At 60.7% G+C, this 17,981-nt stretch overlaps 1 protein-coding gene across 1 annotated transcript in view; it reads left to right on the top strand.

The window, feature by feature from the left end:
- Positions 1–17,587, top strand: part of NUDCD3 (NudC domain containing 3) — a 33,205-nt gene extending 15,618 nt beyond the window's left edge. Inside the window, exons 3-6 of the mRNA XM_074852043.1 lie at positions 3,049–3,181; positions 7,819–7,962; positions 15,778–15,966; positions 16,501–17,587. Of these exons, the coding sequence (XP_074708144.1) occupies positions 3,049–3,181; positions 7,819–7,962; positions 15,778–15,966; positions 16,501–16,611 (577 nt within the window). The 3' untranslated portion in view covers positions 16,612–17,587. The remainder of the gene's footprint in view (positions 1–3,048; positions 3,182–7,818; positions 7,963–15,777; positions 15,967–16,500) is intronic.
- Positions 17,588–17,981: the final 394 nt, after the last annotated feature.

Raw genomic sequence — 17,981 nt, 5'->3', positions numbered from 1 at the left:
CCCAGGACGAATAGCCACGGCTGGCGGGAGGTTTAGGCACGAGGGGAAACTTCTCCCTGTTGAAGCGAGCTGAGCGTGGGGATGGTTTGGCTGGGGCCTGTGTCACCCGGCCAGGCCGGGAGGGCCGGGAGGACGAGGTAGCAGGGGCAGAGCTCGTCCCAACCAGCTGCGCGTGGAGGCAGAGGTGGCTGTGAAATGTCCCTCCGTCACCAGGCAGACTGCTCTAGTTACAGCACAGAGGGAGTGAGGACAGAGCTGTCTCGCGGGGGACGGTCGGGGCTGGGAGGAAGACTGCTTTGCTTGTTCAGTAACGATGCCATGCAAAGAGAAATTCGACAGAGTCATTGCAGAGCAAATCCTGCCTCAGTTTCCCTGTGGAAGTAACCCAATTAACGCTGACATCTCCCAGGGCTTCCCTGAAGCCACTTGTGCCCTCACAGGACAGTGAAATCATGCTCAGGAGGGCTAAAACACGCAGGACATGCCTGGTTGGGGTCTGCTCGGCCCCAGCACTTTCCTCCCGAGGAAGAGTCACAACAAGGACAGACCTGGTGGCTTTGTGGCAGTGAGTGGCTGCCCTGGGCTTGTATTTATCTGTGCTGGAGCCGTGAGGCGTTTGCAGCTGGCGTCTTACCCACGCTTGCCTTTGCACTGATGGGTTTTCTCCCATCTTTGATGCTCTGCATCTGCTCTGACAGGCCTTGGCCTGGGCCCGGGCTTGCTGCCTTCCCCTTTAGCCTTCAAGCTTTTCCCAGGGAAGGCTGAGGGGGGAACGACCTGCAAGTAAATAGCCATGTGCTGGTTCTTGTCTGGTTCTTTGCTCACTCTCAGGGAGCTGGTGACACTTGGGATGGCAACTCCCAGGCAACATGCCTTCCCTCTGGTGTGTCACTGGCAGGGAGCGTGGTGAGCTCTGCCTGGCAGCTCAGGTCCGCACTGATGAGGAGGAAACACTCTTAGGAGGAAAAAACCCAGCAGGTTTTAAACCCCGGTCATGTTTGTGCTCCGGTTCACCGTGCAGCCACGTACACGCTTTCTGTAGCCCGAGGGAGTCGGGGTGGAGGGCAGGAGCCTTGTGGGGCACGGCCCATGCAGGCCCCGCAGCACAGGGACATGTCCTGCGAGGGCACTTAACTGGCCAAACTGCCCCGGGCAGCGCACGGACCCTCACCCCGGAAAGAAACATCCCTCCGCTGTGCCTGCGGCTGGCGCAGGACGGCCCCTGGGACGATCCTGCCCCGAGAGCGGGGCCAGGTGCCCCCGCTGGGCTGGCTCTAGGCGAGGACCTGGGCGCACACAAGGTGATGCTCGGGGACACGCTGCCTCGTTTCAATCCCTTTGCTTCCCACAGGGTGAGAGCGGGGCCCCGCAGACCCCGGTCGCCTGCACCGTCCCCCCTCTCGCCCTCCAGCCTGTTCGACTCCCACAGTCTGGGGGCGGTTGGGAAACCGACAGCTGGAGCCAACCCGCGCCAGCGCTGGTTCGGCGCTGCCATGCCAACCCCGTTTCCATGGCAATGGGCACCCAATGGGCGACGGCCAGGCAAGGCCAAAATGCCCAAAAAAAGTGATGCGGTGCCCCCCGAAATCGCCGGCCTGAGGCTGGGAGCCTGCAGCTGCTGCCAGCTCCCGGTGCTGCCTGCGCTGCCCGCGCTGCCCGGGGAACCGGATCAAAACCACGCTGGGGCGCAGGTGGTTGTAACAGGGCAGGTAAAACCCCGTGAAACCATCAAGAAAAGAAAGGGGAGGGGGGGATGTACACACAGGCCCTCTGACAACACCCTCCGACCGTCTTAGAGCCTAATTTAATTAAAATCGATGGATCTTACATAATCCTCAGGGCGCCGCGCTGCTGGAAGCCACCCCCGCCCAGTGCTGGCAAGGCCCCTCGGTGTGGGGGTGTTGGGAGGACAACGGGGCGTGGGGAGACGTGGTCCCCAGGGCCGGCTGCCCCCCGGGACCACTCGTCACTGGCCCCCCCGTTACGTAACTCACTGCAGCCCCATGTTTATACAGCTCCAGATTGAAGACTAGGTGCGTATCAAAACATTTTAAAATAACTCTGCCTTTTGTTAGCACCACAGCTATCTTTAGGAAAGATTTGATTTTATTTGAAAGCCCTCTCTGGGAGGTTTCAATGGAAGAGATCCTCAGCCTGCCAGCAGTTTAAAGGGCCACGGGTGTGATGGAGATCTCCCTTCTTGGCTGGAAACGCTGTATTGATTATTGCTTATTGGTCTGATAAAACCTATCCTACCCTCACAGCCGCCTGCTCATCCTTCTGAGATTTCTGCAGCGGGCAGTGGCAGTGTTTTGCTCAAAGTGTTGCTCATGATCCACTCGTCCAGTTTGTCCCCTTCCAGGGCCACGCCAGGCTGGCTCCTCAGGCGTCCACCTCTGTGTTATTAACTGCTCTGATCGTGAGAGCTGGTGGTTTTCCCAAACACACTAAAATCAGGAGGAGGACGACCAGCTCTGTTTTTCCGTGGTGAACCCAGGTCGTAGTGATGGGCCACCACCTCCGCAGCCATGGCAGTGGCTCAGGAGGCAGCACGCACCCTCTGGCACTTGATGGTGCCCCCTGCTCCAGCCGTGACGAGCGTGGTGGACACAGCGGGGAGGGGAAGGGGAAGGGGAGATCTGTGCTTGAGCGGAGTTAGCCGGGAAGGCACCTCGAACCAGCCAGGGGTCAGCTCTACGTAATTTGGGCAGCCAGATTATCGTGTGTCACTCCAGTTGTCCCGTTAGCAGCCTGACTGGCATTGCAGCACACTGCGGGGAGGGGTGTGTGGGTTGCCTGCAGTGGGCAGGGTGACTGGGGTCTCTCTGCGTCCTGGGGCTGCTGACCTGCACCTTCTCCCTTCCTTGACAGGCCAGCAGTGAGGGAGGGACTGAGCATCAGCCTGAAGCGTTGGGGCTGTTCGCAGGATGGCCGAGCAGAGGCTCTGCCCTCCCTTTCTGCTTCTTGTACCCTGCTCTCAAGTTTCATGCTCTCTCCAGGCTCTGATCTGTCCGACACTTAGCATGTCATCCCTTTCTTCCTCCTCAGGAGACAGGAGCAGTTCCAGACAAACCCCGACAGCTACAACGGAGCTGTGCGAGAGAATTACGCCTGGTCCCAAGACTACAGCGACCTGGAGATTAAAGTGCCTGTCCCCAAGCACATCGTAAAAGGCAAACAGGTAAAGTGGTGTTTGTGGTGGTGTCTTTCAGCATTTCCCTTTCCCTCGGGTTGCCCAGCTTTCCCGGGAAGCTGTGTTGGGAGCGGGGGGGCTCCTTGTCCTTCATAAAGGAGCAGGATGCGGTTGTGCCCCTTTCTCCGGTGCTGGGTGTGTGGCTGGTGGGGCCGATGGTCCCAGCCTGTCCCAGCTCCTGTCACGACTGCAGTGTCCTGTTGCTCCGGCCCTGGTGGGTTCTCTGGCACCACATGGCACTTTTTGCGCTTTTTCTCTCCGCTTCCACTGACTGCAAACACACATACGGGTTTCTGAGCCTGCCTGGGATGGACACTCCTTCTCCGGTCGCTCCCCCTGGCTTGGAGTGTCTCCTGCCTTTCGTTTCCAAGCGGGAGCTGCTGGAACGGCTCCTCTGGCACTCAGGAACTGGGGCAGGCACAGCCTGTGGGAGACTTGACCTGAAGGGAGCTGGGGCTGGGGCGCAGGCTGAGCAGCCAGACCCTCTCCCGGGCTGCCTGCATGGGCAGGGAGGTCTTGCCTCCCTCCTTGGCTCAGGCAGGAACTTTCCGTCTCTATTCGTGGCCACGAGCGGTCACATTGTTTTTCCTTCGCCAATTCTGTTCCCTCCCGGCGAGGGACTCGAGAGGAGGGTGCCCATGGCTGGCGTTAGTTGGACCCAGAAGTTTGAACTCTCTGTCTTTCCGGAGTGCTGCCCTCCCCACGGCGGATCCTGTATTTTTCCATTTGGGAAGTCCGTGCTCCCCCACCTCCCATTCTCCTCTGCTTCCAGGGCGGCTGAAATGAGCACGCTTGGGTTTGTTCACCGGCTCCAGCCTACACAGCTCCTGATCATGCCAAAAGAGTGTAATTGGCAGCAGCAACCCAGACCGGAGGGGTGAGGGAGCAAACGGCTGCCACGGGGACAGCAGGGAGAGCAGGAGATGCATCCCTCCCAGTGGGTCTCTAAAACAAACCCAGGCTGTTTCTTGGAAGGATTCGGGGACGTCCAGACGGATGTTCCATCCTTCTGCATCACACTGCCATCACGATGCCTCTCCCGGCCCAGGGAAGTGCCCTTTGTGCCAGGGGAGTTTTGTCCTCGCCAAGAAAAAGAGCATCAGGCTTTGTCTACCCCATCCTTTGCCACCCGGACTTGCGGGGTCCTTGCAGGCGCTCGGAGGAGCAGGGACAGGATGAGCTTTTCTGACCTTTCCTCAACTTGAGGCTGTGCCATGGCTGCAGAAGAGCCCCTGCGTGTCCGTGGGGGTCATGATCCAGGCGGCTCCTTCCCACGCAGTTGCCTGTGGCGCAGCTCTGCCTGCCCTGGCCCTGGTTTCTGCCTGCGCTGCCCTCTCGGGCAATCGATTGTTCAGATATTGGACTTCCCTTATCCTTGCGATGCGTCTCCTGGTGTTTGGTTCGTACATCCCTCCTGGGGCTCCTCTTGGCAGCCAAGTTTTCATTTTAAAGTGATTCTTTAAATCTCTTCCAGCCTCAGGGGACTGGAAGTGGATAGGCTGGATCACGGGCCAAAGCAGGATGGTTCAGAGCCATTTTAAAGCTCAATGGACTTTGGATGCATTGTTGATGGGTTCCTGCAAAAGAGAAGCATTCCCCTACATTCACCACACAGCTTCATCTTTTTTAAAAATTACCAGGTTTTTGGCTTCTGCCTGCCAAGGCGAGATTAAAAATCTCCCGTTTGGTCCCTGGGCTCAGAGCGCGCCCAGCTCTAATGCTGCTCAAAATCTTCCTTATGACACTTTTTTGGATTCAGGCTGTTGCTATGGCACATTTTCACTCGGGTGAGCTTAAGGTTTCCTTGTATGGAGCTCCAGAGAAGTGTCCGTGGAGCAGGAATGGGCGATGGGGTAGGTGGGAGCATCTTCCTCTGCGCTCTCCACCTCTCTGATCTACTTACAGGCGCAACAGGGGCCCATGGATCCGAGCGCTTCCCGAGCACTTAAATAGAGATAATGACAACAAGCCTCTCTTTTTGCCTGGCTCGGAGGAGACGAGCTAGATTCCTTCATAGGTTTGTGTTTGCTTGTTTGATTTGCAGGGGCGGGTGTGGGCGTTCTAGTGTGCACAGAAATTACTGTGGTGGAAAAGCCACGGCAGAGAGCTGCGAGCTGAGTTTCCTCCCGAGCGCCGGCAAAACCAGGTGTTTTGGGGAGCAGAGAGGTGCTCGTGGGGAGCGTGTGGTAGGGGATGAGCAGCCTCAGAGCCTCTGGGGTGCCCCTGCTCGTGGCTGCGCTGCCAGGATGATGTGTTTGCCCTGGGATCGCCCTTGGCTTCCCCTCAGCCCCTGCCTGGGGTCCAGGGCGAGCTGTCCATGCCTGGTTCTGGCAAAGCCCGGTTTTGCCGACCTTTCGTGCCCCGAGCGCAGCACGGTGGGACGGTTTGGACAGCGCGGGGTGGAGGGACGAAGGGCAGCCCCTCGGAGAGCCCGGCCACCCTCCCAGGCGGAGTGGGGAAGCCGAGTAGAGGCAATTTTTCCACCAAGGCACCTTAGAAGGACTCGCTGCCCGCGTGCGCCAAACCCCGTGTTCTCCGGGCACCACCACGTGCACACATGAGTCCTCTCAGACATTTCTCTCCGCACAAGGTGGGGTCAGGGCTCTCCAGCGGTGTGTCCTTTGCTCCCATCCCCTGTCACCGCCTGGGTGAGGGGCCATTTTGCTGCCTGCAGGTAGAAGCGGGTGTTGCGACTGCTTCTGGCGCTGGCTGGGTGCGCAGCGGAGTGGCTGGGTTAAGGCTGCCTGGTTTGGGTCTCTTCTTCCATTTGGGTTTCTCCACTCCTTCTCCTAACGCCCCGCTGGTCCCAGAGCCACCTCAAAGATGTCCCTCAGCCCCACCAGCTGTCCTGTGCAGCCACCTCGGAATAAAACCCCTCTTACATTTGATTGCTCCTGTCCCTGTGGATCCCACAGCTGCGAGCCTGCATCTGTGCCTTCTGTATCTCCAGCCTTCCTGGCCCTCCACACCCCAGAGAAGCCCCCCCAGAAGGCGACTTGGGGGTCACCTTGCTTTTTTCCCCTTGATCCCTTCTGGGCAGGGCCTGTGCTGGGGACCAGGACAGTCGGTGGTGACGGAGAGCAGAGCCTCATCCCTGCACCTCGTCCCTGCGGTGAGGCCTCAGCCTTGGGCTGGAGGAAGCTGCTTGGTGCTGCAGCCTCTCCGGAGATATTTCCCATCCAGGAGGAGCTGCTTTCGCAGAGGCTGTCCGCAGCCACATGCCGAGTGAAAGCCGGGTCTCTCTCCTCTCCTGTCTGGCAGAGACGGAGCTCACATTCCTTCCCTGAGCCCCTGCGACCGCGGTCCTGCTCCCAGCCGTCGGCATCGGAGCTCAGTGCCGGTGTCCCCCTGCGCTGTTCGTGCTGGGCCTCCTCTGCTCCTGTCGAAGCCCTGGCAGCTCCTTGTCACACGCAGCAGGTTTGGGGGCTTTATCTGGGTGGCATCAATTAGATGCAGCCGTGGTGCCCTCCCTGGCTGGAGCAGCTTTGCCTGTCTCTTGCCTGCGTGGAGCTAGTGAGCCGCTGGAAATCTCCTAGGTAATGGATAATGTAATAACATTTCAAATGAGATCTGCAGAGCGGGAGGAAGATCTGGGGGAACTCTGGGAGAGAATGCAGGCAAATCTCACTGCAGTCTCCTCCTCTCGGGCCAGAGACAGGGCAACGCCAGGGGCCACAAACCTGCCTCTTCCCAGCCAGGTCCTCCCTTCGTCCTCCGGCCTGGCTCGGGCTCTCTGCTGGCAGCAGCTGAGGGCCAAAGGGGAAAGGAGGGAGCATATGGTCTCACTGGAGACCGAGGGTACTGTGTGCCGCGCAGCGAAGTCGCAGCCTGCCTCTGTCTCCCCGGGAGAGAGCTGTGTCACCTCCGCGGCAGGTCGGAGCAGGGCTCCCCATATGGCTGCTGCAGGCGGGGGCTGGCCCCGTTCCCAGGGGACGGGGCTGCCTCGTCCCCTCGCCCCGTGGCGGGGAGAAGGGGAGCCATGCCACAGCGGCCCTCCCGCACGCGGCCCCTCCTCGCACGCCCGACGGGAGGCCTGGGCTGAGCCCAGCGCTGGCTCTGGCAGTGGAAGCAGAGCCAAGGAGTGTGCTTTCGGTGCAGTGCAGCAGAAGGGGGGACAAGCTGCTGCAGCCCTTCCTGGTGTAGAAATCCCCAAATTGCTCCCGCTCCGCAGGGAAGCGCTCACCCGCCAGGAAGACACACAGCCATGCCCAGCTCATCGCCATGATGGCCGGGCACGCGCTGTGCTCCTAAAGAGCTTGGTCACAGCACGTGGGTGTCCAGCCTTTGGTGCTCTGTGGAGGAGGCCTGTGGCATTGCTGGATTTCTCTGCGGGGAAACTGAGGCACAGGGCAGTCGCAGTGGCAGAACCAGCTGCCTTGAACTCTTCTGGGGCTCCGTCCGCTGGGTCCTGCTGCCTTTTTTTTTGCTCTAGAGGTTTCATTTGTCCTCCAATCTGTTGCGATTTGCTCTGAAATGACAGCGGGATTCCCACCCTCCTGCTACATGCAGGTCTGAAAGCTCTTCTCTCTCTCTCATCCCCAGCGAGTGCACTTGACCCCACACCCCAACTAGCACAGCAAAAGGGCAAGCAGGAACCTTCCTGATTATTTTCTCTCTGTTTCCAGGTGTCTGTGGATATCAGCAGCAGCGCGATTCGCGTAGCAGTGCTGGAGGGGAGCAGCCAGCATGTCCTGATGGAAGGGAAACTCACCCACAAGATCAACACGGAGAGTTCCCTCTGGAGCCTGGAGCCAGGGAAGTGCGTTTTGGTAAGGACAGTCTGCGCCTTGGCTTGCAGCTCTGCTGGGCTTGACCTGCAAAACTGGAGCAGCTGGAAGTTTGAGCTAGATCTGACCATGTCTGGCTTTCCCCATCCAACACCCAGCTCACTCTGCCCTTGCCCGTGTGCCGTGCCTGGCCTCCAGCTCCCGAGCTGCCCCTCCAGGCGAGCGACACATCCATCGGGTTGGACGAGGAGGGTCCCCACGCTCCAGGCTGCGGTGGTGGGAGCACATCTCTTATCTCGCCGTGATCACTGTCCCCTGATCCCGGCACACGGGGTCTGCCAGCAGAGAGAGGAGAGGCCGTGGCGCTGCACCGCGGTGCCGGCGCTGTGAATCTGTCCTTGCTGGCTTCGGCCTCCGACTCTCCTGGCCCCAGTCGTACCCCAGATGCCTGATCCCTGCCATTCATTTCTGTCCTGCCTCGGGTTTCTTACTTTTGCTCTTTGAAGCGGTCGCTGTGGCTACTTCTCTGTTTGCCTCCAGCAGGCACCATGGCTCGCTGTGTGCCTGCCAGACCAGCACCACAAATCTCCCCTGTCAAGGTGGTTCAGGGGCTGTTGCCACCCGGCAGTGTGTTACTGGTGGGTTCCCAGTCTCGTGGCTCGTTTCTGGTCTGCTCCAGATGCCCAGGCTGAGGGTGTGAGTTCTGCTGTCCTGGGGCTGTGCCCACAGCTGAAGCTGTCCTGGGGGCTGTGTTGTTGCCCATCAGCGTGGGATCTCAAGTGTCAAACAATTGCCAAACTCCTGTGTGAGTTTTGGGGCCAGGATTATGCGGGGAGTGGGGTTTTGCCACCTGTGGCCATCAGCTGACCATGAGCCAGCAGTGTGCCCAGGTGGCCAAGAAAACCAATGGCATCCTGGCTTGTGTTAGAAATAGTGTGACCAGCAGAAGCAGGGAGGTGACAGTCCCCCTGTGCTCTGCACTGGTGAGGCCACACCTGGAGGGTTGTGTCCAGTTTTGGGCACCTCAATCCGAGAGAGATCTCGAGGGGCTGGAGCGAGGGCAGAGGAGGGCAACGAGGTGGGGAAGGGCCTGGAGAATAAATCCTGTGAGGAGCGATGGAAGGAGCTGGGGCTGTTCAGTGTGAGGAGGAGAAGGGGAGGGGAGACCTCATCACTCTCTGCAGCTCCCTGAAAGGACGTTGTGGAGAGGTTGGTGCTGGTCTCTGCTCCCAGGGAATTAGTGACAGAACAAGAGGGAACGGCTTGAAACTGCAACAGGGGAGGGTCAGACTGGACAGGAGGGAAAAATGTTTCCCCGCCAGAGTGGTCAGAGAGTGGAATAGGCTGCCCAGGGAGGGGGTGGAGTCCCCACCCCTGGGTGTGTTTAAGGGCCGTTTGGATGAGCTGTGGGGGGATGTGGGGTAGGGGAGAACTTTGTAGAGTCGGGCTGAGGGTTGGACTCGATGATCCTGAGGGGCTTTTCCAGCCTGAAGGATTCTGGGATTCTGTGATCTTTGCCCTCTCCTTTTTCACCCAGAGGCTTTCCCAGAAGAGTTTCAGGCATCTGAAGGCTGTCAGGAGCCCCAGGAGGGGATGCCGACTGCCTAGGCCAGGCAGGTGAGACTGTTCCTGACCCTGTGCAGGCAGCACCGTCCCTGCAAGCGAGGGATCAGGCTTCAAGCCTTCTGCCTCATGTCACGAGGGTGGCAGCAGACGGGCACCCAAAGCCAAGCCCCCACAGCAAGAAACCAAGTGGGAACATGCTGCCAGAGGCTGAGGTGCTGAGGTGGTGCGTGGGGAGGCTGCACGGATGCTGCCTGGCTGCTACAGATCCCTGTGGATGTACCCCGGGATGGTATCAAAAGGGTGAGGTGTCTGCAAGAGAGGGGAGCTTCTCCGACTCCGTTAGGCCATTGAAAGGGTGTGAAAAAGGAGGCGGTGGCATCATTAACCTGCATTTTTTAAATGTTCTTCTGCTTCTTGAGAATTAGTTGATCTGGGAAAAGAAACAATCCTGGGAAGGAGTAAACCCATCCAAGAGGAGGTGGCCCAACGGGTGGCTGCTCCATGGCGTGGATGGGAGTCCCCAGTGGGTGTTCCCAGGATCAGCATGGGAGGCGATGGTGGTTAAACACCTGGTGCTGGAGGAGGATGGGAACGGCGCGCGGGGGCAGGAGACTCGGGGCCTTCCGGATCGGCCGCGGGCAGCGCGGGGAGCGGTCCCATTGCCTCCAGCCCTAGAGCTGGGTCTTGCCTTGAATTCGCACGAGCACAGGGTTGTGAGGATCTCCAGCTGGCTGCCAACATATTGATGGTGGGATGAAATTTCGCTTGAAGAATTGTAAGGTAACTGGAGCAGAGTGAGTAATTCTCGCCCAAGAGCATCTCCTTTTTCCATGCGCAGAGTAGCCAAAAGTGGTTTGTGACTCCTCCCGATTCATTCATCAGGAGACACCCAGCCATGTGTTAAGAATCGCTTCGTTCAGCGCCTGGGAGGGGACTGGATGGGAGCTGTTTGGGTTTGGTTGGAGAGCTGATGGGGAGTACGGGCCCTTTCTGTACCTGAGTCTGTGCGTCCACACCTTGTGCAGCTCTGTGCGAACTCCGAATGTGCCGGTCGGGAGTGTCGTCGTCCTGCAAGATGCCACAAGGTTCTACCTGGCTTCCCTCCCCGGCGCCCGGGGCACGGCGTGCCCTGGCAGGTGGGGATGCAGCCAAAACCAAACTCACCCAGTGCCAGCACCGGAATCGTCCGAGGGGATCGTGGCTGCCTTGGTTACTGCTTGGGGCACCTCAGTGGCTCTGCCTGGAGAACAAAACATGTGTGCTTGTGTTTTCGTGGTCTGGGAGTTGAGGCGATCCCTGCGGGCAGAGCTTGATCCATGTGCCAAGGTGAAATCTCTCCTGCTTGGACTTGTCCGTCTGAACAAGTCCCAGTGCTGTGCAGAGAGGCTGTTGAGTCCCGTGTGCTCTTGCAGGACACATCAAGGCTCATCGAGATCCCCGTGCTCTCCAGGCTGCTCTTACAGCCGCCTTTCACCTCCTTGGCTTCCCCTGCCCCGTGCTCAGCTCCCTTCTGGGATGGCTGCTCACTGGCCTCCCTTCTCCACCCGGCTCTTATCCTAAGAAGGTTAATTTGCCTTTTTAACGCATCCCAGTGCTGCTTTCCCATCCTGCCTGGTGTTCCTATCAATTCCTCCTTCTTGCCACACGTCTGCCCGCTCTCCAGCAGCCCCGGTGCTCCCCTCTTCCCACTCTGCCTTTCCCCTCCTGCTCCGTGAGGTTCTCCCTGCCCGAGCCTGGGCTGAGCACCAACGTGTTTCCCATCTCGTCCTTTGGCACGCTCACGGTGTGCGTGACAGCCCAGCCATGGCAGAAACCCAGCGGCGTCATTTCGAAGCGGAGCGCTCTGCTGATGCCCGCGGCGTCTCCGCGGGGGCTCTGTCCACACCTCGGGATAGTGCCCCTCTGGTGCTGCGCCGAAGCCCCGGTCCTGGGTGTAATCCCTGTGCTCTCCCTTCTCAGTCACACCCGCTCACTTGTCAAAAGTGAGATTAAAATAACTTTGCACAAACTGTTTTTAGAAATCTCCGCTGGGTGTTGTGCACAACACATTTTGGGATTATTTTCGTTGTTGAGGATTTTTTTCCCCCCTGTTCCCTCTCTTTTTCTCCTCCTCTCCAGCATTTGTTATCCACACTTGGGCTTTTGTCACCAAGTCCTGCCTTGAACAGCTATTACAGTCTTCAGCTTGTCATCTCCTGAGCCGCGAGGCCAAGTTAATAACAATCCGTGGTGCTCTCCCTCCGCCCCGCCCTCCACACACTGCTGGAGACATCGTCTGCTGCCTCCTCCCTACCCCCTAAACATCTCCCGCTGACTTTTGGGGTGATGGCTGCTGTTGTTCCAGAAGGAACACAGGTGGTGAGAGGTTGTTTTTCCAAGACCTACTTATATCCCTTGGTAGCATCTCTCCAGCTCTGACAAGGTGTTTAGAATCAGAGAGGGGTCCTCATGCCATACAAAGCCCAGCACCGGCAGCGAAGGCTTGTGACCTTCCTGGCAGGGCGTGGAGGTGTGATATGACACCGTGTCCACGCCGATGACGCCTGTCACCCTCTTTGTGTGCTGCTGGAGGATCCCTCCTGGCCACAGACAGCCCTGTCCCTCCCATGTGCCCACCTCCGCCTGCAACAATCCTCCTTGTGATCCGTCCTCGCCCGGCCCCTGGGCTTTGCCGAGCGTGTCGGTGTGTGAGCAGCCCCTTTCCCGCGTGGCTGCGGAACACGGGTGCTGCGGCACGGGGACACTGCTGGCTTTGGATGTCCCCCCTGCAAGCCCCCCTCTCCTCAGGCCGCCCTTGCAGAGGCTGCTCCTGCCTCCCTGTGCACCCCAAAAGACTCAGCTGGGCTTTTACTCCTTTCGGCTGTGGGTGAAGGATCTCCCTGCAACCCAGGAGGCCCTTTGGGACCCGGCAGCCTAAAAAGCAGAGCCGAAGTCTGACCGAGAGCCCGGGCACGCTGCACAAACCCGATCCTTCCTCTGGCAAACGGCCACCAGCATTTCTAGGATCCTGGAGGGTCGGGCTGAGCTGTCGGCTGGGAAACTTGTAGCACCAGCTTCAAGTGTGGGCAAAGCTTTTGCCTTCTCTCAAAGCGAGAAGCATAATCGGGTCAAGATTTGTCCTTGAGAAACCCCCTCAGGGTTTCCGGAGCGCTCCCCAAGGGAACATGAAGCCTTGCGTGGTGTTGTCGGTCGAGTGCTGGATCCTTCCTCCGTGGGTGGGTGAGGGCTGGTGCTCTCAGGGCATCACCTTGCCTGGGCTGAGCCCAGCGATCTGCCACAGTCTCTCGGCTCTCCCTTACCTCGACCTTCCCGCACCCAAGCGCTCGCGGAGGCTCCCGCCCGCGTCTCCATCACCGCAAGCTCTCACAGCCCGTGTGCCCAGCTGAGCGACGGGCTGAATCAACGGAGACCGTTGGCAGAAACACGACTGAGAAATCAACCTGAGTCTGTGCTTCCCCTCCCGGGGGTCGGACCTGTCCGCGGCGAGTGCTCCAGCACCGCTTTGACCCACGAAACCCCAAACTCAAGGTGCTGGAGCTTTGTCCTGCCCCATGGGCATTTCAGAGTCTCGCATCGGAAAGTGGGGCTCCCACCTTGGAGCGAGTCCCACTTTTCCATCTCTCCCCCTGGACTAAAGGGGGACGAGCAAATTCCCCTGTGCGCACAAGACGGGCTGCAGAGGTTAATTAATTATTGTTTGCAAAGCACTCAGCGCTGTAGCGATGTGCACCGCAGAAAAGCTGGCGAGGAAATGAATAATTCTGTCTTCCCAGCAGGGTGGGAAACAGTATGCGGTAAATAAAGCGAGGGCCACGCATGGGGCGGGGAGGAGGAAAGGATCCCCAGGCTGGCGCTCCCGGCGGCACCTCCGCTGTCTTTTGCCGGGGGTGGTCTGCGGATGAGGGGGATTGGGGTCTCGTGGGTGTTTCCCACCTGGTTCGTGGCTCTGGGGGGTTCCCTGGGGTCTGCTGGCGGTGGGGCGCTGGGGGAGGAAGGGGATTTGGTAGGGAAGGGAGAAGAGAGGGGTGCTGTGCTCTGGGATGGAGGGGGGGTGATGCCTGATAAGCCACGAAGTCCTCCAGCATCCGTTCACCCCCTGCTGCCGGCCGGGCTCTGGTGGGGATGTTCCCCGCGGGGCCTTGCCGTGCACGCTCAGCAGCGATGCCACGAGAGCACGGCTCCCACCAAAGCCATCGCCGGGGAAGCTCACACCTCACCGGCGGCACCGTGGGGACATTTTTCTTGTTTCAAACCCAGGGGAGTGGCAGCGAGCCCGGAGGGTGCTCCTGCCGCAGGCTTGGGCTGCGGGGCCTTGCTGACCCACGGCTCTTGCCCGCCGAGGGGACGACGTTCCCGGGGGAGCTCGTCGTTCCCCCACCCGCCCACCCAGGGCTGGGAAGCCCACAAGCAAACCCTCAGCGGTTCTTCCTCCCCTGGAAAGTGGAACTGTGCAATTAAGAGGAGAACAAGCACGCCTGTCTAGCTAGAAAAACTAACGCCTTCCCCGAGCCGGAATATTTTACCGGCTCTGCTCTCCCAGAAGGATTAAGCCCCAGCCACCCCCTCCCGTATTAATTGGTTCCTTTTCTTTGCACCGCGGAGAGACGCCCGGCTCTGTAACTTTAATGGCTGCCCGTGTTTTCCCCTCCAGAGCTGTTGAGCTTCCAGGGAGGTTTGAGTAAATTGTATTGTCTGCCTTTATCGATGATTTTGCAGAGAGGCCGACGAACGCCATAAATCTTCCTTGCTGCTGGGATTATTGCTAAAATAATACAAGAGAAAGAAGCCCACCCCTCCTGGAAAAGAGAAAAGCGAGTCGGGGTTCCCGGTGTGGGATGCCCCATGGTCACGCCAGCACTCGCTGACACCCGGCCAGCCCCACGCGAGGCACCGTGGCTTCTGCCAGCGCCGATGTTGGCTGGAGGCGAGGGGATGTCCCCTGTCCTCGGACCATCCCTGTGGGGCCGGCCGACGAGCCATGGTGCCACGGGAGGCGGGTGCTGGTGGTGAGCAGGGGTGGCACGGAGTGGCTGGTGACATTTTAAAGCTGCCGGTCAGAGAGGGACCTGGGGGTGTTGGTTGCCAGCCGGCTCAACAGGAGCCAGCAGTGTGCCCAGGTGGCCAAGAAGGCCAATGGCATCCTGGCTTGTATCAGCCCTGGCGTGGCCAGCAGGGACAGGGAAGGGATCTGACCCCTGTGCTCGGCACTGGTGAGGCCGCCCCTCGATGAGTGGGTTCAGTTTTGGGCCCCTCACTCCAAAAAGGCCATTGAATGACTCGAGCGTGGCCAGAGAAGGGCAACGGAGCTGGTGCAGGGTCTGGAGCACAGGTCTGATGGGGAGCGGCTGAGGGAACTGGGGGGGTTTAGTGTGGAGAAGAGGAGGCTGAGGGGAGACCTCCTGGCCCTCTGCAACTCCCTGAAAGGAGGGTGCAGAGAGGGGGGAGGAGTCTCTTGAGCCAAGGACCCAGCGGCAGGCCAAGAGGGAATGGCCTCAAGCTGCGCCAGGGCAGGGTCAGACTGGCTCTTAGGAAGGATTTCTTTGCAGAAGGGGCTGTTGGGCGTTGGAATGGGCTGCCCAGGGCAGGGGGGGAGTCCCCATCCCTGGAGGGGTTGAAGAGTCGGGTTGAGCCAGCGCTGAGGGATCTGGTGGAGTTGGGAACGGTCAGGGTGAGGTTCATGGTGGGGCTGGAGGAGCTTCAAGGGCTTTTCCAACCCAGATGGTTCTGGGATTTTTTGCCTCCTTTGGTGCCCACGCTCCCACCTGCAGAGCGAGCCCCGGGGGAGCCCGGCCGAGGGCTCCTTCTGGGTTAGCGAAATGCAACGTGGCAGCGCTGCAATGCCAGGAGCCCCGGCCTTAGGCTCAGCTGGGCAAGGGCCTCTTCATCTGATGGGTCCCCTGGGCTCTCAGCTCCTGGGTGGCTGCAGACGAGCCAGCCCGGCTCTCTGGGCCCTGGACCGTGTTGCTGCTGCTGCTGCATCGGCCGTGCGGCCCCAGGCTGGCACTGTCTGCGCAGAGGATGCCTGTCCCAGCCTCAGGCTGTGGCACGGGCCGAGGTTTCAGCCATTCGGCCCAGAGGCCCGAGCAGGGGCTGCGAAGGGCCACGGCAGAGTTGTGCAAAACCCTCAGACCACCGAGGGAGGAAGGGACGAGCGCTTCTCCCCCTCCGCCAGCCGTGGAGGGGGCTCGGTCGGTGGCTGCCGCGGAGGTGTGGGGCAGGTGGGGGGTAACACGTCCCAGGGACAGGACAGGGGCTCCTCTCCCCACTCTCTGACCCACACCTCGTCCTCAGATCAACCTGAACAAAGGAGACGAGTACTGGTGGAACGCCATCCTGGAGGGCGAGGAGCAGATCGACATCGACAAGATCAACAAGGAGCGCTCCATGGCCACGGTGGACGAGGAGGAGCACGCCGTGCTGGACCGCCTCACCTTCGACTACCACCAGAAGCTGCAGGGCAAGCCCCAGAGCCACGAGCTGGTAAGTGCTAGCCACCCTGCGCCATCAGCCCAGCCTTGCCCTGCCACGTGCCCTCTGGCTCCTCCATGGGTCCCATCTCCCGTAAAAGGGCTGCAGCATGGGGCAGCTCCGCAGCTCTGCTCCGTCTCAGAGCTCCTCCTCACCCAGCGGCCCCCCCATCTCCATTTTGGGGGGGTGAGATTCTGCTAGTCACTGTCTTTTGCCCGCACGCTCCCGTCTTCCGCCTGTGAGCCCAGACCGCGCTGTGCTGGTCCCGCGTCCCCGCGCCTCCCCCCGTTGGCCCATTCCTGGGCGGGCGAGAGGAGGGTGGGTGAAGCAGGGCGGTGGTTGTGCGCCCTTGGAAATCGCTGCTGTTGTCACCCAGAGCGGAGGAGGGGTGCCCGTTGCTGAACCCCACAACACCCTGCGATGCATCGGGGGGGCCGTGCAGCCTTGACACCTGCGGGCTGAGCCCATGTCCTCCGCTGGGGTGGTGGGGAGGGCGAGGCGGGGGGGTCAGCCGCGGCCTGACGGGAGCCTGTGGCCTCTTTGCAGAAGGTGCACGAGATGCTGAAGAAGGGCTGGGACACCGAGGGCTCCCCCTTCCGCGGCCAGAAATTCGACCCCTCCATGTTCAACATCTCCCCCGGTGCCGTGCAGTTTTGACAGCGGCGAAAAGCAGCCAAGAACCGAAGTGGGGAGAGGAGAAACCCACCCGGACACCCACCCGGGACCCTCGCACCCGACGCTGGTGACCGTAACCCCCTCGCCAGCACCCTCCCAGCACCCTGCGCCGGCACTGGGCCCGGCGGTTGGAGATGCGTGCGGGGAAACCTGGCGAATGCAGATTTACGTCCCGTCACCAAGGCAACCCGAGCGGCTGGGACCCTTCTCCTCTCCTCGCCTCGCGCTGGCGACGGCTCTGTTGTTTTTCCGGAATTAGTTGGAGCTCGTTGGGTGACATAATTATTATTTCTGGTGGCTGAGGATGCTTGTTTTTGGGCTTCTGGGGGTGCAGATCCCTCTGCGCCCTGGCAGTGGGGCTGTGCTCTCTGCAGCTCCGGGTATGGGGGGGCACGTGGGGGGAGAGCCTGCCCCTGCCTGCACCCTGCCTGCCTGGCACCCCCAACTCCCCTTGCCGGGCCCTGCTCTGGGGTCTCCAGTGCTGCGGGGGGGGGGGTGTTTCTCCCGGGTTCACCCCACTTCAGTCCATCGCTAACAGGGGTCTGGGGTACACCGGAGCCCCCCAGCCAGCCCCCGGGGTTTGATCCCCCCCTTCCTCTGGGGGGTGGGCAGGGAGCAGTGGGGCTGTCACCCACAACACCACGGCGGGGGGGGAGGGTCCAGGCTACGCTTGGGGGTCCTTGCAGGGGGCTACAGGCCCAGCCCTCATGGCCACCAGCCCCCCCATACCAGTGGGCAGTAGCCCCAGAAGTGGGGCTTCCCCAGCATGGCACGTTGGGGGCTGGGAGGGGGGGACATGGGAGCCCTGGGGTCCCCCCCAGGCCCAGCCTGACTCGTGCAGCTTCCCAGCAGCCCCCACCCTGGGGCGCGTGGGCTGGGGGTCCCCGGCCATCACCTTGTGCCCCCCCACGCCCCCCTCGCCCGATCCCCTTGGTTTGCAATAAACACGTTTCTCGAGCGTGGGGCCTGCGAGTGATTCGGTGCCACCGCCCCGGGGGGGACACGTGTGCCCTGACCCCCCCAACTCCACCACACTTAAAGGTTGGGGACAGGGACACCTGAGGGGGACATCTGCAGGTGGCTGGGGGAGCCCCGGGGGCGGGGTCCCACCCTCACCATGGTGGGTGCTGGATCTTGGGGTCCCTTGGGGGAGGGGGATGTGGGACCCCGGGTGGGGCTGGATCTTGGGGTCCCTTGGGGGGGGGGGGGATGTGGGATCCCTGGGTGGGGCTGGATTTTGGGGTCCCTTGGGGGGTGGATGTGGGATCCCTGGGTGAGGGCCCTGGATCGGGTGGGGTGGGCGCCAGCTGCCTGGTGTTTTTTTGGGGGTGCCGACCTCGGGGTCTCGCCCC

The sequence above is a fragment of the Strix uralensis genome, chromosome 28, assembly GCF_047716275.1.
Source record: "Strix uralensis isolate ZFMK-TIS-50842 chromosome 28, bStrUra1, whole genome shotgun sequence".
Classification (NCBI taxonomy): Eukaryota; Metazoa; Chordata; class Aves; order Strigiformes; family Strigidae; genus Strix; species Strix uralensis.
The sequence above is the reverse complement of the archived record's forward strand: the minus strand, read 5'-3'. Positions and strand labels throughout refer to the sequence as shown.